The sequence below is a fragment of the Bos taurus genome, chromosome 10, assembly GCF_002263795.3.
Source record: "Bos taurus isolate L1 Dominette 01449 registration number 42190680 breed Hereford chromosome 10, ARS-UCD2.0, whole genome shotgun sequence".
Lineage (NCBI taxonomy): Eukaryota > Metazoa > Chordata > Mammalia > Artiodactyla > Bovidae > Bos > Bos taurus.
In genome coordinates, this window is record NC_037337.1 from 53,130,084 (window position 1) to 53,155,023 (window position 24,940).

The following is a 24,940-nucleotide window of genomic DNA, read 5'->3' on the forward strand; positions in this document are numbered from 1 at the left end:
TCTTAACAACTTAAAAACCTAATTTTAGGAATAAAAGAAAGAAGGAGTTCAGGATTGTCATTGTTGTTTAGTCACTAAGTCATGTCTGACTCTTTTGTGACCCCATGAACTATAGCCCTCCAGGCTCCTCTGTCCATGGGATTTCCCAGGCAAGAATACTCGAGTGGGTTGCCACTTCCTTCTTCAGGGGATCTTCCTGACCCAGGGATCGAAATTGTGTTTCCAGCATTGCAGGTGGGTTATTTACCAATCGGCCATGAGGGAAGCCAGAGTTCAGGATCCAACACCCCCAAATACGGTACTATGACATACTGAGTATTTTAAGCTGAGGAGTTTGGGAAACTGAAGCAGGAAGGTCATTCTAATGCCCTCATCCTGACCCTAACCTGATATTCCTGAAACAGTCTCTCCTCATGTGAGATGTGTACTCCCTACAACCAGAGAAAAGAAGCATCCTTATGTTCAAAAAATAGGGATGTCAAGAAGAATCCTAACAAACAGGCTTTACTAAGTTTCCCCCAGTTTACAATTACCTCATACTCCTTAATATACATCATATTAATCTGTAATCGCCTATTCTTCGTCAATCCTAGCATGAAAAGAAAGTACATACGTCTGTTTCTTTTAGTTTTCATCCTTTATAAAGGCTCCCATTTATGCAGAACTTATATTAAATAAATTTGTAAGCTCTTCTCCTGTTAATCTTTGTCAGTTTGCTTTTCAGATCCAATCAGGAACCTTAAGAGGATTGAAAAAAACTTTCCTTCCCTATAGAATGAAGACTTTAAAAAATATACTTATGGATATCTTAGGCTAGATAATTACTCCATTGGTCTCATTCTTTAGGGATTTTCTATAACTGTGCTGTCAGAAATCATCTCATCAAGTAAACTGTTCAGTCTCCAAAACTGTCAGTTGTCATGGGCAAAGGAAACCTGTCCTTAAAAAAAAAGTTACTAGGGAAGCAAGGGGAGGAAGGAAGAAAGAAAAAGAAAGAAGTAGCTACAACACAGGTATATTTTATATAACAGCTTATAGTCATGTCACCAACTAAAATGATTCTATTAATTACCATACTTACTGATCTAGAAGGGACTGGAAATTTGTTTGACTGTAGTTAACCCTGTCATAAAAAGAAAAACTGTAGAAGCCTTTGAAAGCCTTATAGAGTTGTAGGAGTCCTTTTTATATCCTGGATACCCATCCTTTGTTACATGTACAGTCTTCTTTTTTTAAACCTATGCTTTTTAAAAAGCAGAAGTATTTAATTTTGATGAAGTTTATCATTTTCTCTCTTTGTAGTTTTCTGTGTATTCTATGGAAGAAAGTTTTGCTTATCCCCTAATTGAAGAGAGATTCTCTTCTATTTTTCTCTTAAAGCTTTGTAATTTTAGCTTTTACATTTAGGTCTAGATCCACCTTGTAAAACTTCTGCTTTTAGTGTAGGAGAAAGACTAACATTCGTAATTACCCATAGGAATATCCATTTGTTAGTGCACCCTTTTAAAAAAAAATCTTTCCTTTTTCCATTGGAATTCTTTGGCAAACACTGTTAAAAATCAAATGAACTGCGTTAAGTGTGGGTGCACTGCTGGGCTTTACTCTGCTCCAGTGTAACATTTCTCAGTCACAGCAGTATGGTGCTATTTAATTATGACAGCTTTGTGCTGCTGCTGCTAAGTCGCTTCAGTCGTGTCCGACTCTGTGCGACCCTAGAGATGGCAGCCCACCAGGCTCCGCCATCCCTGGGATTCTCCAGGCAAGAACACTGGAGTGGGTTGCCATTTCCTTCTCCAATGCATGAAAGTAAAAAGTGAAAGTGAAGTTGCTCAGTTGTGTCCGACTCTTAGTGACCCCATGGACTGCAGCCTACCAGGCTCCTCCATCGATGGGATTCTCTGGGCAAGAGTACTGGAGTGGGGTGCCATTGCCTTCTCCGGCTTTGTGCTAAGTCTTATGTTAAATAGAGTCCAGCAGCATAAATTTTCCAGCTTTGTTCTTCACTTTTCCACACTGCTTTGGGTACTCTAGGTCATTTGTATTTCCAAACAATTTAAAAATTAGCTTGTAAATACCTATGCAAACACAAAAAATCTTGGTGGGGTTTTCAGTTCAGTCTAGTTGCTCTTTGCGGACAAAGAGTCTTGTTCGACTCTTTGTCCTCATGGACTGCAGCACGCCAGGCCTCCCTGTTCATCACCAACTCCTGGAGTTTACTCATACTCATGTCCATCAAGTAGGTGATGCCATCCAACCATCTTATCCTCTATCATCCCCTTCTCCTCCTGCCTTCAATCTTTCCCAGCATCAGGGTCTCTTCAAATGAGTCAGTTCTTCGCACCAGGTGGCCAAAGTATTGGAGTTTCAGTTTCAACATCAGTCCTTCCAATGAATATTCAGGACTAATTTATTTTAGGACGGACTGGCTGGCTCTCCTTGCAGTTTAAGGGACTCCAAAGAGTCTTCTCCAACACCACGGTTCAAAAGCATCAATTCTTCAGCGCTCACCTTTCTTTATAGTCCAACTCTCACATCCATACATGACTACTGGAAAAACCATTGCTTTGATTAGACGGACCTTTGTTGACAAAGTAATGCCTCTGCTTTTTAATATGCTGTCTAGGTTGGTCATAACTTTCCTTCCAAGGAGCAAGTGTCTTTTAATTTCATGGCTGCAGTCACCATCTGCAGTGATGTTAGGGCCCCCCAAAATAAAACTAGCCACTGTTTCCACTGTTTTCCCCATCTATTTGCCATGAAGTGATGGGACCAGATGCCACGATCTTAGTTTTCTGAATTTGAACTTTAAGCCAACTTTTTCACTCCTCTTTCACTTTCCTCAAGAGGCTCTTTAGTTCTTCACTTTCTGCCATAAGGGTGGTGTCATCTGCATATCTGAGGCTATTGGTATTTCTCCCGGCAATCTTGATCCCAGCTTGTGCTTCATCCAGTCCAGCGTTTCTTAAGCAGGGTGACAATATACAGCCTTGATGTACTCGTTTCCCTATCTGGATTCAGTCTGTTGTTCCATGTCCAGTTCTAGCTGTTGCTTCCTGATCTGCAAACAGATTTCTCAAGAGGCAGGTCAGGTGGTCCAGTATTCCCATCTCTTGAAGAATTTTCCAGTTTGTGGTGATCACACAGTCAAAGGCTTTGGCATAGTCAATAAAGCAGAAACAGATATTTTACCTGGGATTATATGCAATCTACACATCAATCTAAGAATTAACACTTTAAGAATATTGTCTTCCTATTCATGAACATGGTACATTTCTGCATTTGCTGAGGTCTTTAAAAATTTCTCCAAGCAATGTTTAGTAATTTGGCAGTTTTCAGTGGTCTTGTATATCTTTTAACATTTACTTCTAAAGTATTTAAATAAAGTTTCTTAGCTGCTACTGTAAATAACTATTTTCATTAAACAAACAAACAAAAACTAAGCTGTTTTTCACATACAATAAAATGTTCAGATCTTAAGTGTCACTCAGTCAGTTCTGATGAATGCATATTAAGACACAAGATGTTTCTATCACCTCAGAAATGTTACCATCACAGGAGAACTTCCAGTGGCAACCACTGATTTGATGTTTTTTTTTTTTATCAACACAGGAGTTTTGCCTATTATTGTTGTTCATATAAATGGAGAGACAGAGTATTTTTAAGATTTGGTCTCTTTCACTCAGTGTAACATTATGAAATCATTGTTGTTGTGAATCGCTCAGTTGTGTCCAACTCTTTGGGCACTGTAGCCCACCAGACTCCTCTGTCCATGGGATTTTCCAGGCAAGAACACTGTAGTGGGCTGCCATTTCCTCCTCCAGGGGATCTTTCTGACCCAGGGATTGAACCTGCACCTCCTGTGTCTCCTCAATTGCAGGTGGACTCTTTACCTGCTGAGCCATTGGGGAAGTCTATGAATTCATTAGTTCATTCCATTTTTTTTGTTGAATAGCATTCAATGTGTGAACATAATACAGGTCATTTATCTACTCTCCTGTTGATGAACATCTGTGATATTTCCCGTTTTATGTTATACTGAATAAGCCGCCACAAATATTTTTTTTTTAGTTGCATCTTGCAGCATGCAGAGCTTCTCTTACCGAGGATCAAACCTGCACTTCCTGCAGTGGAAACATGGAATCTTAGCCATTAGATCATCAGGGAAGCCACTGCTATGAACATTTTTGATGAAAGCTTTTGATGAACAACTTTTTCTGGAAAAACACCTGGGAACAAAACTGTTGAGTCATGGGGTAGATGAATATTTAACTTTAAGAAACTGTCAAATAGTTTTTTAAAGTCATACCATTTTACAGTCCAATTAGCAATTTAAATTTAGCTTTAAATTTTTTTAGTTATTCTGTACAAGGTCCTAATATATAGCAGAGGAAACTATATTCAATATCCTGTAACAAACCATAATGGAAAATATAAAAAGAATGCAAACATGTCTATAACTGAGTCACTTTGTTATCAGAGACTGGCATAATATTGTAAGTCAACTATATTTCAATAAAAAAATTTAAAAAATAAACTTCAGCTATTCTGGTAGTTGTGTATTACCATGTCACTGTGGTTTTAATTTTCATGTGCCTGAAAGCTAGTAATATGGAGCATTTTTTAATGTGCTGATTGCTCATTTGTATATCTTTTGTAAATGTCTACTCTGAAAATTAGATTGCTTCTTTCTTATTACTGAGTTATGAGGGATAATTACATAGTCTACATTTAAGTCCTTGTTGCTAATACTTTCTCTTATTCTGTGGCTTCTCTTTTCCTTTTCTTGATGGTGTTCTGGAAAGAACACAAGTTTTAAATTTTAATTAAGTTCAATTCATCAATTTTCTTTCATGTTCTATACTTTCTGTATCTTCTGAAAAAAATTTTGTCTTGAAGTGATATATTAATCTATATTTTTCCCTTGCAGCTTTATTATTTTAGCTCATATTTATCTCAAATTTACATCTATGAAATAAGGTAGGGCTTCCTTGTGATTCATGGTAAAAAAACCGCCTGCAATGCAGGAGATGCGGGTTCAATCCCTGGGTTGGGAAGATCCCCTGGAGAAGGAAATGGCCAGCCCACTCCAGTATTCTTGCCTAGGAAATCTCATGATCAGGGGAGCCTGGCAAGCTACAGTCCATGGTGTTGCAAGAGTTGGACATAATTTAGCAACTAAAACAACAAAAGCAAATGAACTAAGTTAAGAATTGAAGGACTTCCCCCCTCAATATTGATATAGTGTTCCAGGACAATATATTAAAAAAGAGATGTTTCTTTCTTACTGAATTGCTAGAATGCTCTTATCAAACATCATTTTCCATATAGGTATGGGTCTCTTTTTGGACTCTATATTCTGTTCCATGATCTATTTGTCAGTCTTTATAAGAAAACTACACTATCTTGATTACTATTGCTTTACAGGAAGACTTGGGCTTCCCTTGTGGCTCAGCTGGTAAAGAATCTGCCTGCAATGTGGGAGACCTGGGTTTGATCCCTGGGTCCGGAAGATCCCCTGGAGAAGGGATAGGCTACCCACTCCAGTATTCTGGCCTGGAGAATTCCATGGACTGCATAGTCCCTGGGGTCGCAAAGAGTCAGACACGATTGAGCGACTTTCACTTCACAGGAAGTCTTAAAGCCAGGTAAAGTCCTTCCTCCTTTCTTCTTTTCAAAGACTATTCTGGCTCTTCTTAATCCTATACTTTTTCGAACCAACTTTTAAATAATCTTGTCAATATTTGACAATAATCTTGTCAATATTATAAACAGCCTACTGGGAGTCTGACTGGGATTGCATTAAATCTATAGCCCACTGGAACTAAAATCTAAATGATATTGTCTTCCAAATCATAAACACAGTATACTTATTTATTTAGATCTTGTTTGATTTCCATCAGCAATATTTTATAGTTTTTATTGCTGAAGCCTTATAATCTATTAAATTTATCCCTTAGTATTTTATACTTTTTGATGTGACTATAAATAATAGTTTTTTAACTGAAGTATATCTGATTTACAGTGTAACGCCAATCTCTGCTGTGTAACACAGTGACTCAGTTACACACATATACATTCTTTTTTAAATATTCTTTTCCTTTACAGCTTATCACAGGATAATAGTTCCCTGAGCTATACATGAGGACCCTGCTGTTTATCTATTCTAAATGTAACAGTTTACATCTACCAACCCTAAACTGCCAGTCCATGTCTTTCTCCCCGTTTCCTCCCCTTGGCAATCACTATTCTCTTGTGAGTCTTTTCCTGTTTCATAGATAGGTGCATTTGTGTCATATTTTAGATTCTCCATATAAGTGATATCAAATGGTATTTGTCTTTCTCTTTCTGACTTACTTCACTTAGTACGATAATCTTTAGGTGCATCCATGTTGCTGCAAATGGCATTATTTCATTCTTTTTTATGGTTGAGTAGTATTCCATAAATAGCAGGCACTTGCTGCTAATACGGGGGTGCATGTATCTTTCTGAATTATAGCTTGGTCCAAGTATATGCCCACAAGTGGGATTGCTGGATCATATGATAATCTATTTTTAGTTTTCTGAGGGACCTCCATACTGTTTTCCATAGTTTGCTGTACGACTTACATTCCCACCATGTCCCTTTTCTCCACACCTGATCCAGCATGTTATTTGCAGACTTTTAAATGATGCTCATTCTGACCAGTGTGAGGTGGTACTTCACTGAAGCTCTCATTTGCATTCCTCTAATAATTAGTGACGTTGAGCATCTTTTCATGTGCCTAGTGGGCATCTGTAAGTCTTCCCTGGAGAAATGTGTATTATGGTCTTCTGCCCATTTTTCAGTTGGGTTGTTTGTTTTTCTTTCATTGACTTGTAAGAGCTGTTTGTATATTTTGGAGATTAAGCCTTTGTGTGTCAGATCATTTGCAAATATTTTTCTCCCATTCCATAGGTTGTCTTTTCATTTTTTCTTATAGGTTCCTTTGATGTGCAAAAGCTTATAAGTTTGATTAGGTCCCATTTTAAACAATACTGCTTTGATAGTTTCATTTTCTAATTGTTCACTGTTAGTATATAGAAATCTAATTGTTTTTTAGACTGGCTATGTAAGCTGTGACCTAGCTAAAAGTATGTATCAGTTCTAGAAGTTTTCTTGATGATTCTTTATGACTTATGTACACAGACATACCATCTGCCAATTCAGCTGAATTTATTCCTTTCCAATTCTTATCCCTTTTCTTATTACACTCACTAGAATACAAAATCCAGGTAGTAAGAATAGAAATTCTTACCTTGTTCCTAACAGGAAGAAAACATTTAATCTTTCACCTTTAAGCATGCTGTTACACTTAACAGCTAGAGATCTTTCATGCAAGTCTTTTTATCAAACTGAGGAAGCACCTATCTGTGCTTAGTTTCCTGAGAGGTTTTATTATGAATATTTGATTTTGTTGAATACTTTTTCTAAATCTTTCAAAATATTTTTCTCCTTAGTTCTGTTAATGTGCTGAACGAAAATGACTGATTTTCAATGTTGATTTTCAACAATTAAGCTACTCTTTCACCACTGGTACATACACCATGTGCATTTTGAGTACCAGGGTGTTGTTCACCTTATAAAATGAGGTGCAAAGTGTTCCCTTGTCATCTATTTTCTAAAACAGTTTGTGTATGATTGGTATTAATTTTCCCCCTCAGCATCTGCAAGAATTCACCAATGAAACTATATGACCCTCAAACTTTTTCTGTAAAAAAATTGAGATGAATTCACTTGCATTAATAGATATTCAGTTCAGTTCAGTTCAGTTGCTCAGTCGTGTCCGACTCTTTGTGACCCCACGAACTGCAGCACGCCAGGCCTCCCTGTCCATCACCAACTCCCAGAGTTCATTCAAACTCATGTCCATCGAGTCGGTGATGCCATACAGTCATCTCATCCTCTGAGGTAGAGCTATTCAAACCCGTGCTTCATCTTGTCCCCTTTCAGTAAGTAATTTTTAAGAAATTTGCTTGTTTCACCTAAGTTTCAAATTCATTAACTTATTCCTAACACTTTCTTATTATTCTTTTAATGTATATATGACCTACAGTGATAATCTGTCTGCCACTTCAGATACTGGTAACTGGCTGTTCTTTCCTCACCTCCCTGTCCCACATTAATTAGTCTAGCTAGCAGTTATTCATTTCATGGATCTTTTCAAATAACCAAATTTTGGCTTCATTAGCTTTTTCTATTATTTGTGTAATATTACACTTTTACTGCTCTTATTTGTACTGCTTTCTCCCTTCTTTTTCTCACTTCAAAGGGCAGAACCTCAGGTCATGCACTGCAATCTTCTTGAATACAAGTATTCAGAGCTATACATTTTCTTCAAGGCACTGCTTTAATTGCATTAACAAATTTTGTTATCTTATTTCATTATAATTTACTTAGGAATACTTTCTAAATTCCCTTCTGATTTCTTTTCAAAATCATGGGTTATTTAGACATGTCCATGTCTAAATGAAACAGCCCGTGTCATTCCAAATATTTGGCATTTTTCTAGGTATCTTACTGACTTCTAATTTAATTCTTTTGTGGTCAGAAAAAATACTTTGTATGATTTTAAGCTTTTTCAATTTATTGACATTGATTTAAAGATCAGCATATGGTTCAATCCTGTCAAGTGTAACATCTACCCTTGAAAGGAATTTATATTAGTCAGTTGTTGGGAACAGAATTTTATAAGTATCAATTAGGTCAAAGTAGTTTACAGTGGTTCATTTAGTTCTATGTCTTTACTAAGTTTCTGTCTAGTTATTCTGTCAACTGCTGAGACAGAGGTATTCAAATCTTCAACTATGATTATGAATCTCTCTCTTTAATTGTACCAATTATTTTTCCCTTCATTTTGAAGCTCTGTTATTAGACGTATACACAGTTTATCATTGTTTCTTTATGTATTGACTCATCATTTTATCATAATCAAATGTGGTATATAATGGGATTGATTATAATGGAAAAAGAAAATGGTAAAGAAACAAATGGTATGGGTAAATTTCTAAATAACTGTTAACTGAGTTTTGAAAGTTAAATGCTATTTTTTCAAGGGTAAATATCTCAACTCTGATGAAAATTAAATCTCTTGGGGAAAAAACACAAGACACTGCCTCTTCTAGGCTGAGCACTTTGAATAAATACTTGTTTAAGAGGTATCAATGACAAATAGTCATAATCATAAAAAGAATTTTTCATTTCATGGTAGCAGTTATTAAAATATTATATCAATTGAGTTTTTCTTGACAGTTAATTTTTATTGGAATATAGTTGGATTTACAATCTTGGGTTAGTTTCAGGTATACAGCAAAGTGAATCAGTTATACATATACATATATCCACTCTTTTTTATATTCTTTTCCCATATAGGTCATTATATAGTATTCAGTAGAGTTCCCTATGCTATAGGTCCTTATTAGTTATCTATATATAGTAGTGTGTATATCTCAATCCCAATCTCCCAATTTATTGCCCCCATACCTACTGTTAATAAAGATGTTGGCTTCTATGCTCTATGTTAAATTTAAAAAAAAATTCAATTGCAGAATGATCTATCAATGTTTCCAGTAATACTGCAACATCGGTTTCCTTTTAATGGCTCATCAGTTATGCAATTGCTGTGAAGGTAATATGAGCAGACTCATTTAGCAACATATTATTACATCATCTTTACATGAAGTAAGGCCCATCAGGCACTATTAAATTAGCCTGAATTTTGCAGTATGTCAGCAGCATTTTATGTACATTAATAGCAAAGTTAATGTTCCTTGGGGATTTTGTTGAGAAAAAATGGTTTCAAAGTGGTGTTTAGATATATTTGTGTAATATTTTGTAGCCACTATATTTTCCTCTATTATCATTGTGTGATTAAGATTATTATGTTGCTTGTGAACAGGTAAGACAAAATGGCAGCCAATTGTTTTCATGTATTTTTTTTTTCTTTGACCCATTATAGTAAGTACTGTTTGAAATACAGGGTTTTTTTTTTTTGAATGGGAGTGATATACTTTTTTAAACTCTTGAATTTCCTGAATTTACTACTTAGGCCTCAAATCAGCTGGTGTGATCCATGGTAACTTCTCCCAGCAACTGTAGCATAGTCAGAGTTAAGTAACAGTAATAAATAGCAAAGCCATTGTTCCATTTACAGTAAGGAAACCTTTTACTTAGAGACCTCCAGTCTTCACTGACGTTGTTTACTCTTGTTGCAGTATTATCTTCTCTGTGCTCAATTTTGGACTTTCTTTTTGGGGCTCAAGCATTGCTTCTGTGAATTCTTCAAAAGCAAATATTTTCCTGATTTGAATATCTATAAAACTTCCTGATACAGCAATATCATTATTTTATATATTCCCATAACCTCCTTCTCTTTTCCATGGGCCAGCCTGATCTCTCCAACATAGGATAATTATTAAACAATGATCTTGTAGTTCCTTTTTTAATACTCCATATATGCTTACATTTGGGGTATACAGAGGAACTGGGGTTCTCAAAGCATAATCCCCAGTTCATGGGAATTAAAATCACCTGAGGCACGTATTAAAAATACAAGTTCTCAGGCCCCTCCTTGACCAAACAAATTAAAATGAGAGGGAAGTAAGAAATTCTACAGTAACAAGCATGAGTTTAGAAGGCCTACCACTTGCTAAATGTATGGCTCTGAGGAAATTACAAAATACCTATGGAGAACACTCAATTTCTAACCTGCAAAAATAGATGCTGTTAAAAGAATTAAACGTGGGAGTTCTCTGGTTACCTAGTGATTAGGCTTTCACTGCCAAGCTGGCCTGGGTTCAATTCCTGGTTGGGGAACTACAGAAAAAAACAGAGGGGCATTAAATGTGTAATTCAATGCCTGGCTCAGTTAGTGCTCAGTAAATGATAACAATTGTTATTAGAATGCTATGCATCTAGGTTTAAATAATTGTTTTGATATGAGAATTAAATCTGGTATAACATATTAATCATTGGTAAAAAGTTAAGATTCATTTTTGCAAAATTGGAGAATTACATAAATGGAGCTAACCATTGATTCTAACTAAATAGTGATACCTTTGGTAAGGGAGTATAAAAAAAACTAAGTGAAAACTCATTAATATAAGCATTAACAATAATTTAATAGTTGTAGTTTCAAAGAGCTTACAATAGTTTTTATTTTCAAGTTTGTAAGTAGTGTTAACATTAGACAAATGGTTCTCAATTTTCTTGGTCTCTTAAAAATAATATTAAGGACTCAGAATAGCTGTTTTTGGTGGGTTATATGAAGTGAAAACATTTTAAAAGGTACATTCATTTTGCAAAATATTTTCATTTTCAGTTTAGCCTTCTGAGACTTACATACATGGGGAAAAAATCACTAATTCTGTTTTCCAAATGAAGAAGTCAACACAGAGAGTGTACTTAAGGTTAAGTGACTTGTCTTAGAACCACAGGTCAGTAACTCAGATATGAGATCTGAACACAGGTATTCTGATTCTGAATGGCACAACTATGGGATAGTTACTAAATGAAGTAGTATCAGGAAGATCTCCTGGAGAAGGGAATGACAAACCACTCCAGTATTCTTGCCTGGAGAATTACATGGACAGAAGAGCCTGGCGGGCTACAAACCATGGGTCTCAAAGAGTTGGACACAGCGGAACGATTTAACACTTTCACTTTACTTTTCATTTTCCCTGTGACAGTTAAGTGCCCATGTCTAAAGTTAAGGTGGGTCTTATGAAAGGCATGCAGACAGCAGAAAACACTTAAATGTATTCTGCCTTTCTTTTGTATGCTTTTTGGCTTGATTCTGATGGGAATCTGCAGGCAAACTGTATATTTAGGATTCTCAGTGTAAAGATGTGGGGGAAAAAGCAGAGGAAATGGCCATTAGTAGAAATGCAACATGCTAAGGAATATGAAGAATTGAAAGAACATTTCCAAGTCAAAGAGACCGGAGGAAACTCAAAATGGTTTCACTGCAGATTTGCAAGGAGGTCTTTTCAAGAAATTGTCCTCAGCAGGAAATCCTTTGTGTCTTGTCACTTTAGCAAAGCTATATTATAACTAGCAGAGCTATATTATAACTACCCTTAAACCAGGCACCTGTCATGCTCTGCTTATCTTTGGCCCAAGCAGTTTTCAAATCTTTTGATCTTTTTTTTTTTTTAATTTTATTTTATTTTTAAACTTTACATAATTGTATTAGTTTTAGTTTTGCCAAATATCAAAATGAATCCGCCACAGGTATACATGTGTTGATCATAAAATACCTTGCCTCACCTGCTGGTTCTTTCCATAGATCAATGATGATGAAGAATAAGTAACAGATGACCATGAGACCTCCTCCCTAGCTTCCCCTTTAGTAATCTCATGGACAAACTCTATGAACAAACTTGTGAACAGGATAACATCTAAGGTACTTCCCTAGGAGTACAGTGGTTAAGATTCCATGCTCCCATTGCAGGGGGCAGGTGTTTGACTCCTGGTCAGGGAATTAATATCTCACATGATGTCCTGTGACCAAAAAAAAAGACTGCCTCTAAAGAAAGATCACAAGAAGTCAACAAAACTACATGCAGTGGAGAATGGCAATGACTCTGATTCCTCATCTCAATGATTAACTGAAATTAATTCCCCCCTTATTCCCCCTTTATAAACCATCATGGTCGAACAGCATCTTCAGAATTGGTTTTGGCAGGGGGATTCAAGTCTGCCTTCTCCCCAGATTGTCAACTTTCTGATCAAAAGCAACTTTCCTTTCTACCAAAACCTGCTCCTCAGGTATTGATTTTCAAGTAGAAAACAGCTGGACCTGAGTTTAGTAACAGATTATGATGAAAATACTTCCAACATTAGTAAGTTTAACACAAGACAGTCAAGCCTCACGGAGCAATTTCATGTTCTTCTTGTAGTTTACCAGCAACACTGTTCTTTTTATGAGGAAATAAACAGACATCATCTTCAGAAATCAGCATTTTGGAAGATGGTAGGAAGGTAACTGGTACTTTGCCTCCAGTTAAAATGGAGGTGAGTTATGAAATTCTTTTGATGATAAATACAGTTTGGTGAACCATGGAATGGAAACCATTTCAAACAGAGGAGCAGAAAGAAAATGTTTAATTACTAAAACCCCACTACATTTAGTCACAAATTAAATGCATAAAAAGGGTGAAATAAACTGGATGAATTTCCACCTCATCTGTTAACGTCTTTATTTACATGTTAAGAAATTATCTCACTGATTTTGTATTTATTAACTTACTTGACAGCCTGGTAATCCAGTATCTCTGCTGTACAGGGAAAATGAGCCTCTCTCTGACGTTTTTCCTGTAAAACAAAGAAAGTAACTTTATATAGAAATCTTTAATGACTGACACACAATCAATTCAACTTCTAGACCATTTATGAGAACAAATGATAAACAAGAATATAAAATCCAATAAACAAAATCTGAATAGCTTACTGCTGTTTCAGTCATGTGACAAAATGAAAAAAAAAAATTCAAAAGAATGGATTGCTTCAGACTCAACATCTTCCCCCTCTCTCTCCAAAATTAAAACATTATCGATATAGTGCACATCTTACCCCAGACTCAAAGGTAACCACTACCATAAAACTGGTATATGATTCCCATGTATATTTTGAATCTATTAGCATATATTTATGTACTCAAACAATACACATTACTATCTGTGTTTAATACATTTAAACAGGTGGGATTACATGGTATATAACCTGAGATATACATTAAAGATAAGACATCTAGTTCACTCATTTTTGCTGCTATAAATGTCCCAATATACAAATAAAAAGGACAGTTGATCTATTTTCCTACTGAAAAACAGAAAAACAGTTTCTACTTTTTCTGTTGTTACCATGAAGACTGCTTAAACAAATATCCTTGTACATATTGTACACATACAGAAGAGTTTCTCAGGATAGACACAAAGAAGTGGAACTGCTGGATTAAAGGATGAACACATTCAACTACGCATTACCTTTCTCTGAAGTTTTCATGCAGATGTATACCCTTCCCAGAAAAGAATTAGAATTCTGTTGGGATTATATCTGCAGTTCCAAAGCTGATGGCCAAGTGTCAGGAATGGTATTGGCCAGCACTAGAGGGAGAGCAGATGTCTCAAAGTGCTGACAACTGACAGCAGTGCTAATTTGCTTTTTAATACACAGGAGCTTAGTAGGTTTAGTAAAGTGAATTTTCAATTAGTGTATAGTTTTAAACTAAACGGTCTCTCACAAATAGACACATTGCTTAAAAAGATTTCTGCAAGGATCACAATTTGATGTTAATATCAAAAATGGCAATACAAATAAACAATGATAATGGAAGAGCTAATTCTTTTTCTGTTTCAAGTATAAAAAAAATTAAATCTGACAAGTTACCCGAAATATTTAAAGTTACTGAGGCTATATGAACTTCACCATAACTGTGCACTACACAATGAGATATTGGCTCGTGATTATATAAAACTATAGTTTATTAATTAAATAAAACTCCACACATAGTTGACATGCTCAAAATTGTTTACTGATATGGTACACAATTTTTAAAAAACTTAAGAGATGCATGTATTAATATTTGATCATTTTCACTGATGTATGCATGCTACTGACATACTCAACTGGCCAACTGATACAGAAATCTTAGAACTCTGAACTTGGCATCTACTGAACCTTTAGATACACAAAACAATTCTTGTAATAACAAAGCAAGTTATTAGAAAATACTTTAATAATTAAGGATATAATTTCTGAGCCCACTAGAATATGTCTTAAGAAGCACTTACTGTTTACTACTGATGAAGTACCTATTACAGGCCAACACATAAAAATTACATGATTTATGAAAACAGGTTAATTAATGTGGTTTATTTGCCTCATTCTCACCACCAAGTAATACGCTCTATATAAAGAATTTTAATTGGCAAAATATATGAAATTAAAGATGAAAACATCTGTAACTCTTTAAATATATCCTTTACAAGTAAGACTACTCATGTAAGTCAAAATAATATCTTACAGTTTTGGATTCTACATTTCAGCTCTTGAAACCTGCTTCATGAAATTCTTAAAGGATTATATATTTTCAAGTCTGACACACACCCTTCCCTGTTGAACCAAGATGATGTCATATACCTAGCAGGACAGAACTGGGAGACAGTAACATTTTAAACCAATACCATAAAGTTTTTTTTTTTTTTAAAAACAAGTTCCAATGACTTGTCATTCATGACAATACACTATCAACTTATTATTAGTTGAAATAGTCACTAAGTCCTTTTTACCTTGCAAATTCTTCCTTATACATTATTTTAAACAGTAAGGACTTAAAACTAAATAACTGTTATACTTTCATTCAACTGTACTGCTGCTGCTGCGTCGCTTCCGTCGTGTTCGACTCTGTGCGACCCCATAGATGGCAGCCCACCAGGCTCCCCCGTCCCTGGGATTCTCCAGGCAAGAACACTGGAGTGGGTTGCCATTTCCTTCTCCAATGTATGAAAGTGAAGTCGCTCAGTCGTGTCCAACCCTCAGCGACCCCATGGACTGCAGCCTACCAGGCTCCTCCATCCATGGGATTTTCCAGGCAAGAGTACTGGAGTGGGGTGCCATTGCCTTCTCTGCAACTGTACTAGTAAGGATTTTTTTTTTTTAATTGTTGAGGTGGACAAGGAAACAGAATGAGAAATATTAGGTCCTTTTTAAAAATAAAGTACAGATTTCAAATGCAATCTTAATATCTGTGTGGAAGCTACCCATTAGATAAAGACTGTTTAAAAATAATGTCGTTTTAAAATTTACTTCCTATACCGATTTAAATTTTTAAACTTCTTCCTTTCACAGAGGAAATTCAAACCAGAAAGAATGAAAGTCATTTAATATTAGCCCACAACTTCAAAGTAAAGTTTCCTCTAAAATGGAAAGTTGAGAGCTTGTTTTTAAAATGACACGTATCCTATTCAAATGAGATTCAAAATATAAATACATTTTAGTTCACCTTTAACTTGTTAAAACTATTTATTTCTTAGGGACTTTAGAAATCTGGGTACTCCTGAAATATAATAACACATATCATGTCTGAGATTTAAAAGACAATAATCTTTAATTCTTACAAAATTACTTTTCATAAGAACACTCTTCAAGAAGTAAAATGAATCCTATGTCTTTTTATTTTATCTTAGATGTCTGATAAAGAACAAAAACTTCTGATTACAATTTAAGAACTACTAGTAACAACATATATCTCATTTCCTTTGAAATACCTATTAAAAATATCACCAAAATTTTACTGAGATATTCTAGTAGAGGGGTTTTATTTACGTGTGGGTATGTATGAACCATGGGCCTCTTTGGTATAACTACTCTTCATTTAAAAAAAAAATAATGCCACTCTTCTCACTGGTTTTACGTTCTTTCTTATACATAGTCTGTTTATTACTTTTTGTTCATTTATTATTTTTAAAATTTATTTATTTTAATTGGAGGCTAATTACAATATTGTAGTGGTTTTGCCATACATTGACATGAATCAGCCATGGGTGTATATGTGATCCCCATCCTGAACCCAGAACTACTCTTCAGAATGATGTTTTTAAAAGTATAAAGCATGATATGTACTATTAAAAGTAATCTAATGTTATTAAAATATTAAACAAATGTGCTGCATAGTAATACCTTATTATTAACACATTAAGTACAAGATCTAGAAGTAGGCCTATTAACAATGGTAATTTCAAATCACAAATGACAATTTAAGATATCTGCAACAACTATATTATGCTAATGAGAATATCTATCCTATTGGTGACAAAAATCATAAATACTATCAGGTCTCTTTTGCTACCCTCATTCAAGGAAATTCCTCATTAGCACTCCTCATTTAAGGAAATGCTAAATTTCACTTGGAGACTAGGAAAATAACAATTCTTTTTCTGTCCAAGTTCACTGATTTTGCTTCCATTTTGAGAGTCTCTGGACTCACTTTAAGAACCCCAACACTAGTGGAAGAGAAACATATTATTGAAAGATATGCATTTACATATATATTTGTATATTGAGCCCAACACGTATTTCATAAATATTTTGTGTGCAAAAGCTTTTTATTTAGACTTGTATGGTATATTATACATTAATCAGCCTCAGTATTTTCTGACCCCAAACAGAAATGTTCAAGACATGACAGAAGATTTTCAATAATTTGGAAAGGATTTATAACTACTGTTTAAGAAAACGCAAATTACCGATTCAAGACATTATTTTACCCAGGTGTTTGTGAAAGATATATAAACTATTAGAAACAGTCATTACTGTAACAAATTTTCTTGGATTAAAAAAAAAAAATTCTAAGTCATCTTGTTCCCTAGGAGTAACATACATGTTTTAACAGCAAGTTGAAACTCTCCACTGCTTGCCTAAACTCCAGAAACATAAACTAATGTTAATATTAGTCTATAAAGAACTCTTCAAAAGATCGTTTCACCTATATTCTTTTGGCACAGGACATAATCAGCAGTCAAGCTGAGGCTGAGGACAGGCAAGTTTACCTTCCCATTCTCCCCCAACCCAAGCACAAATATGCAGGAGTTGACTAGATAGAAGAATCTGAGTTTGATAAATTCCATCAAACATTTATGGGTTAATCACTCTGAGAGAGAGCCTGTGCCCTTAATAGGTGTCAACAAGCAGAAAAGCTTATAGCCTAACTGGATGAAAAACAAGTTTCACAATTAAGGTCAGGTGTCTTGAGATCCAGATCCAAAACATACTAAGTGGTTCTAAAGGAATGGACAGAGAATTGTCTGGGGCTAACACAATCCATAAGGGCTACTGAACAAGGAAGGAGAGTCATATTCAAACCTGAATGAAGTAATAGACACCATCTGGTAATACTCAGGGCTTCCCTGATTGCTCAGTTGGTAAAGAATCTCCCTGCAATGCAAGAGACCCTGGTTCGATTCCTGGGTTGGGAAGATCCGCTGGAGAAGGGATAGGCTACCCACTACAGTATTGGGCTTCCATTGTGGCTCAGCTGGTAAAGAATTTGCCTGCAATGTGGGAGCTAACTGGAGGAGGGCATGACAACCCACTCCATTATTCTTGCCAGAAAAATCTCATGGACAGAGGAGCCTGGAGGGCTACAGCCCATAGGGTCACAAAGAGTCAGACACAGCTGAAGTGATTCAGCATGCATAGTTACACTAAAAGTAGAGATGAAACCACCCACCCATTTTACAGAAGGATCTTCTGAGCACAGAAGAAGGGTCTTCTGAGCAGATGGCAATACAGCCTTTTAGGCAAGTGACTTTCCAACAAAAGGGGTCTGGGAAATAAGCTGTGTTTTGCCCTACATAAAGCTTAAGCATTGTCAAATTGGTTTCCATTTAGACCCAGATCACGCTATCTGTAGGCTGTGAGAACAATCAGTCTCAGGGATAAAAGCGATATGCACTGATTGAACAAGTCAATCAAATACCGAGTTGAACATGTTTTCTTTACTGAAGGGCTAAAGAATGAAAATCTAGCTAGTCTTGGGAGTTTCTAGTGTGGTGAGAACCAAATATAAACAGAGGACCCCATCTTTCATTGTACAGTCACTGATTTTTTTTTCAAAAGCAATTAAATGCTGTTTCCCCCTAATCAGCAAGAGAAAAAAGAAAAAAAGAGTAGAAAGGTACAGACTGAAAACACAAAACGGCAAAGAGACAAGGAAATGTAAAAAAATACAACAAAAGAGAAACAAGGAAATGTGCCTTCCTCTATACCTCTACTGGAATTTAATTATGCCGTAACTACAGTCCAGAATACACTGGCTTTTTTAAAGTCATACTACCTTGTTGGGCACAAATTAGACTTTTAAAAAAAGAAAGCCGAAACACTGTTAAACCAAGCCTTCCTATTCTGTACTTATACAAGTGATTTTTCTAGATGTAAATGCAGGATTTCATTTCCTTTAAAAAGTATTTTAAATTTCATCTTTGATTCATCACATTACCTGAACCTATCTGAATTTATGCTAAGTACTTGGAAGCCCCAGAAAAGAGAGGTAGGAAGAACAAGACCAGAAATTTCTAACGCTAACTCCACTTCAAAAATTGAAGGCATGTCCACTCCCAGAGGAGTGGAGGAAAGAGTTGAAATGACAGGAATCCTCTTGGGAGATCATTTATGTTGGTGGAATGCACCACACCCAATTTTGGGAACCCTGGTTTAAAAGGGTTCAGATTTTCAGCAGGGTAAAAGTAAACTCCAATTTTGGAAACTCCGTGAAGTACAGGTGAATTAAAGGACACCTACGTCATTTCCCAGTAATCGTGAATACTAAATAAGACCACATGATCTTTCCCAGGATCAGAGATTAATTTTTCAGTGAGACTTCAGAGGTTACCTACTCCAACTCCTGCCCAAAGCAGTACTACTTTGAACATAAAAAGTGTCATGAAAAAAAGGTCCATGATGATTGCCTTCTATTTTGTATCACTCACAGTTTAAGAATAACACTAAAAAGCCAAAGTGGGGGCTGTTGAAGGATAACACTAAGAAAATAGAATTTCCAACAGTGAAATAAAAACTCTGCAGAAAATAATATGACATTCCAGTTTTTCTTATTTGTAAAGAGATGTGTGGAACAATTAGCTCTTTTGTTGCAAATTTATTAATGCAGAAGACCTAAAAATAGATATTTTTAGCAGTCAAGTTACTACTGGTGAATCACAATGAGTTCATGTTTATTGGACATTTGGGTATTTTACTATAAAACGATCATTCACAATTTTGCTCACTTTTTCCTTACTGCATTGTTTGTCTTACTGATTTGTAGGAGTACACATATTTCATACAAGACATTTTACTGTATCTATATATTTTATGTAGCTTGCCTATTCACTCTCGTAATGGTGTCTTTTGACAAACAGAAATTCTTCATTTTAAAATAGTCCAATCTGTCCATCTTTCCCTATATGATTAACATTCTTTGGTGTGTGCGCTATTTAAGAATCTCTGCTATTCCAAGGTTAGGAATCTGTTTCTCTAAGCTTTCTTTTAAAGGCTTAATCTTTCACACACTTAAATCAGACTTTGTGTTTTTTTTGTATTTTTTTCTATTGGGATATCCAATCGACTTCAGAACTGTTCTACTGAAAAGATGATCCACACTTTATTCTCCACATCCATCACTGTGGCTGCTGTGTGGAGAATACACTATGAGGGAACAAGTGTGAAAACAGGAAGACCACTTAGAAGACTACTGAAATAAGCCAGATGAAAGCTAGGGATGGCTTTAATTGTTCTGACCCACTGAGGGAGGTACTATTAAATCCCCATTTCACTAATGAGGAAAAATAATTTGCCCGAAGTCAAAGAATTGAAAGATCTACAATGCAGGGTTGTCTGACACCAAATTCTTAACTTTCTTTTATACTACCCTACTTTACAGTGGAAGTTTAGGACACAATTCTTATATTCTGATCATATATGCAGACACTTGGCAGATCCCAAATAGATGATTTTTTTTCTCTTTTGAGCCTTCCAAGCAGCTTCTACCAATCAACTGATTTAGCACTGGATGTGAAATGTATTCCTAATGAAAAGAGGGACCAACAACAAATCATCCCCCAAATGACTGGCAGCAAAGCCCAGCTACTCCCAAGGTTGGCTCTGGATATGAGAACAACGTAGTTATGCTGGTTTCACTCAACTGCTTTTAGTTCTCACAAAGAGCACATGATGATGTTACTCTTGTCTGAAGTGCCTTTTAGAAAAATATTTATTCTTTTCATGTCTTTCTGGGCCTCAGTTTCATATCTGTAAGAATAAACAAGTTGGACAATATTAGAAATTACATAAAAACATCCTGCAAGATTGTTCTGTGTGGCCAATGAGGGGATTTGTTTGTGTGTGTATGTTTTAAACAATTTAAAAAATCAATTGCTATGCCAGTCAAGAGAACACACCTTGTGGAACACTCCTGTTTTGGGGGATGTAACTAACTCCCTGAAGTCAGGTCCTTTAGGGAACTGCTCCACCTGCTGTGCTCTAGAATTCAGGGCTGCTTTTGCACTGAGGCCCACTTGCTCCAACACATCTGACAGAGTATGGTGCAAAAAGCAAAACACACTCCTTTCTGGGAGACAGGGCTTTACTCTGTTGACCAACTTGGGCTCATGAACTCTCCAGCTGCTTTGCTGAACCTTCCTTAGAGTACACACTAGTGTAGGACTCTTCCACTTTCTCTTCTTCACTCTCAATGTCTTGAGGTTGCTGTTGGAATTTGCTGACCAGCTATTACATGCAAAGCACTGTGAAAGGTGCTTTACTTACACTGCTGGTAACTTAACTGCTAGCTTTATTTTTCATCTTACTAGATATCCTGTCAATACCAAGGAGTCACTGAATGAAGCTGTGAGATATGACAGTAAATTTTCAGGATCTCGCAAATCTACAGGTTTCTAGAAACCTGCCCCAGTTGTATGTGCTCTTTTCCTACCAACGCGTGCTGTCTCTTTAGGTATATTTGACTCTGCAACCCTATGGACTGTAGCTTGTCAGGCTCCTCTGTCCATGGGATTCTCCAGGCAAGAATACTGGAATGGGTTGCCATGCCTTCCTCCAGGGGATCTTTCTGACGCAGGAATTGAACCTCTTTATGTCTCTTGCATTGGCAGGCAGGTTTTTTACCACTAGCACCACATGTGAAAGTCACTCGGTCGTGTCCGACTCTTTGCGACCCCATGGACTATACAGTCTATGGAATTTTCCAGGCCAGAATACTGGAGTGGATAGCCATTCCTTTCTCCAGGGGTTCTTCCCAACCCAGGGATCGAACCCAGGTCTCCTGCACTGCAGGCAGATTCTTTACCATCTGAGCCACGGAAAGCCCAATAATATTTTTATGAGCAAACGACCAGAGAAAGAGAGATCATGGAAGATGTAGCTGGCTCAGTATTTATTTCTGCAGCAGTTTAGTGAGTAGTTGAAAATTTCCAATAAAGTTTAGTAATTTCAATGAATAGATACTACTCAAGAAATAACTGTTGACTTCACAAGTAACAGCACAAATTAGAACAAACAGCTTCCCAATTTGCCTGAAAGCCAATATTATTTCAAGTTCATTCAGGCCTACTGATTTACATTCAAATTCAAAATCTATTAAATAAAAAACTCCATCACCATATCTTATTTTTAAAAAAATCTTTATTTATTTGGCTGTGTTGCGTCTTAGTTGCAGCATGTGGGATCTAGTTCCCTGACCAGGGATCGAACCCAAGCCCCCTGCATCGGGAGCTTGGATTCTTAACCACTGGACTAACAGGGATATCCCTATCACTCTATTTTCAATGAGCAGCATTAGACTATTTTTCTTAAAAGATAAAGGCTTAACCTAGAAAAAGAATTCCTGGATATGTCAAAAATTACCTAGATCAACACTGTCCTTCAGTCACCCAGTTGTGTCCGACTCTTTGTGACCCCATGGACTGCAGCACGCCAGGCCTCCCTGTCCCTCACCATCTTCTGGAGTTTGCCCAAGTTCATGTTCATTGCATTGGTGATGCTGTCCAGCCATCTCATCCTCTGACGCCCTCTTCTCCTTCTGTCCTCAATCTTTCCCAGCATGAGGGACTTTTCCAGTGAGTCATCTATTTGCATCAGATGACCAAAATACTAGAGCTTCAGCCTCAGCACCAGTCCTTTCAGTGAATATTCAGGGTTGATTTCCCTTAAGATTGACTGGTTTGATGATCTTGCTGTCCAAGCGACTTTCAGGAGTCTTCTCCAGCACCACAGTTCAAAGGCATCAATTCTTTGGTGTTCTGCTTTCCTTACATTCCTGCTCTCACAACCGTATATGACCACTGGAAAAACCATAGCTTTGACTATATGGACCTTTCTGTCAGCAGAGTAACGTCTCTGCTTTTAAACACACTGTTTAGGTTTGTCATCGCATCCCCAACAAGAACCAATCGTCTTCTGATTTCATGGCTGCAATCACCTCCCACAGTGATTTTTGAGGCCAAGAAGAGGAAATCCGTCACTACTTCCACCTTTCCCCCTTCTATTTGCCATGCAGTAATGGGGCCAGATGCTATAATCTTAGTTTTTTTTTTTTAATATTTAGTCTTAACTGACTCTTCCACTTTCCTCCTTCACCCTCATCAAGAGGCTCTTTAGTTCTTCACTTTCTGTCACTATCAACATTATAATGTTTCAAAATATTTCAATAAATACATCATGAGAGCTTTTCTATATTTAGTTTTCAAAGAAACAATATAAAATCCTTACACAGGCAAATCTAAATATCTGGGCACAAATCTGAATTTGGTCACGGTTCTATGAGGAGAATATCTTCCTCCCCCTTGGGTATCTTTGAAAACTCATCAATTACCTAACTCATTTACGTATAGAGACGCTTTTCGTCTCTTCTTGTGGACGAACACTACCAAAACTGTCATTCAATTTGAATCATACTAACCATCTGGAGAAACATAAAATACTGTCCTACAGAATGGGAAAATCTGTAATGCCTTTGGGTATATCTAAGCAGAGACTTAGGAATTCTGACTGCTGGATTCATATCTTGGCTCTTGTTTCTCTCTCACTCAGTGAACTGGCCAAGTTACAAGTCACTGAACATCAACGGCCCCAACTCACTCTTTCAGTAAAGCCAACTCAGTAACATGTACTTCACACAGTCCTGTACAATTTAATTAATGCTTATAAAGTAGTTGGAAATTCTTATCTGAAAGAACCTAGCACAATGCTAAATATTACAATCACAACCTTCATTTTGGAAGCAATCTCTTTAAACTTACAGGAAGAAAAAAAGAGCCTAAAAAGGAACTCTAACAGATTTTTTTAAAAGGGAAGGAAAGAGAGAGAGGTTTTTAACATAAATGCTTGCCTATTTTCTTCACGACAATTTGTTTAAGTATTATTGGCTAACATTTGTGCCAAGCACACTGCTGACTACATTGAAGATATTTAAATATCTAGTGCCAACAAGCACAGCTGCTGGACTCTCTATGCCCTCCTCTTGTTCACTCTGTGCCAAATTACTCACACAGCAATGAATGATGAGGCAGCAGCATAGGAAAATGCCAAGTGTGAGTGAGATTAGTAATAAACCAGAAGATCCCTACAGAGGTCAGTGATTAGCAAGTTCCCAGTCGTAATCACTTTTCTAACCCAGTCTTTATCTTATCATTTTATTCCACCTTAACTCTGCATCAACTTCTAGTGACAGGCATCAAACTATAAGCGTCTTCCCAATTAATCCTGCAGAATTGCTACCGTACTAATAAAGGATCTCATTATCCTTGATAAGAACACACTGTCAGACCTGGGCAATTTGAACAAGCTTTAGAAATGACTTTTTGCAACTAAATCCAAGAGAAAGTAGTCCGGGACACAAACATTCATCAGTCCCGCTGTTCTTCCCATGCTCTCCATCCCTCCTCCTAAAGTCAGATTCACAAATTAAACAAATAGGCAAGGATGAGAAGGTTTCTTACACAAAACAGTTTGCTTTTCAGTCACTGGAAAAGAGAATATTAAAATGCAGGATTCAATATGAGAAGGTGAGGTAGGTAGAAATTGGGAATGAATGAACACAGTAGAAAAAGAAAATATATCGATCAATTTTAGTCCCTTATCAAAACTTTCTAGACCATTTCATTGTCCATTTCAGAATCCATATCAAGGTATTCACTATAGGTAGCTCAAAATCTGAACTCTACTTCTCTCAGAGATGTTACTTATTAATTACCTTTCTAACTTGTACCTGAAAATGTATTCATATCTATATTGCAGTGTTGCTTTTCCTTAGATTCAGATTTTAAGTGTGTTTCTTCATTTCTCCAACCTCATGAAGTTTAAAACTTAGATAAAAAGATACTTCATTTTTGTAACAATCCAACAAATTATAGA

General features: G+C 36.3%; 1 protein-coding gene across 8 annotated transcripts in view; it reads right to left on the bottom strand.

The window, feature by feature from the left end:
- Positions 1-24,940, bottom strand: part of TCF12 (transcription factor 12) — a 393,332-nt gene that overhangs the window by 106,730 nt on the left and 261,662 nt on the right. For all 8 annotated transcript variants that reach the window (NM_001077885.1, XM_059890304.1, XM_059890303.1 and 5 more), the window contains 1 exon segment: positions 13,266-13,330. In NM_001077885.1, coding sequence (NP_001071353.1) covers positions 13,266-13,330 — 65 coding nt within the window.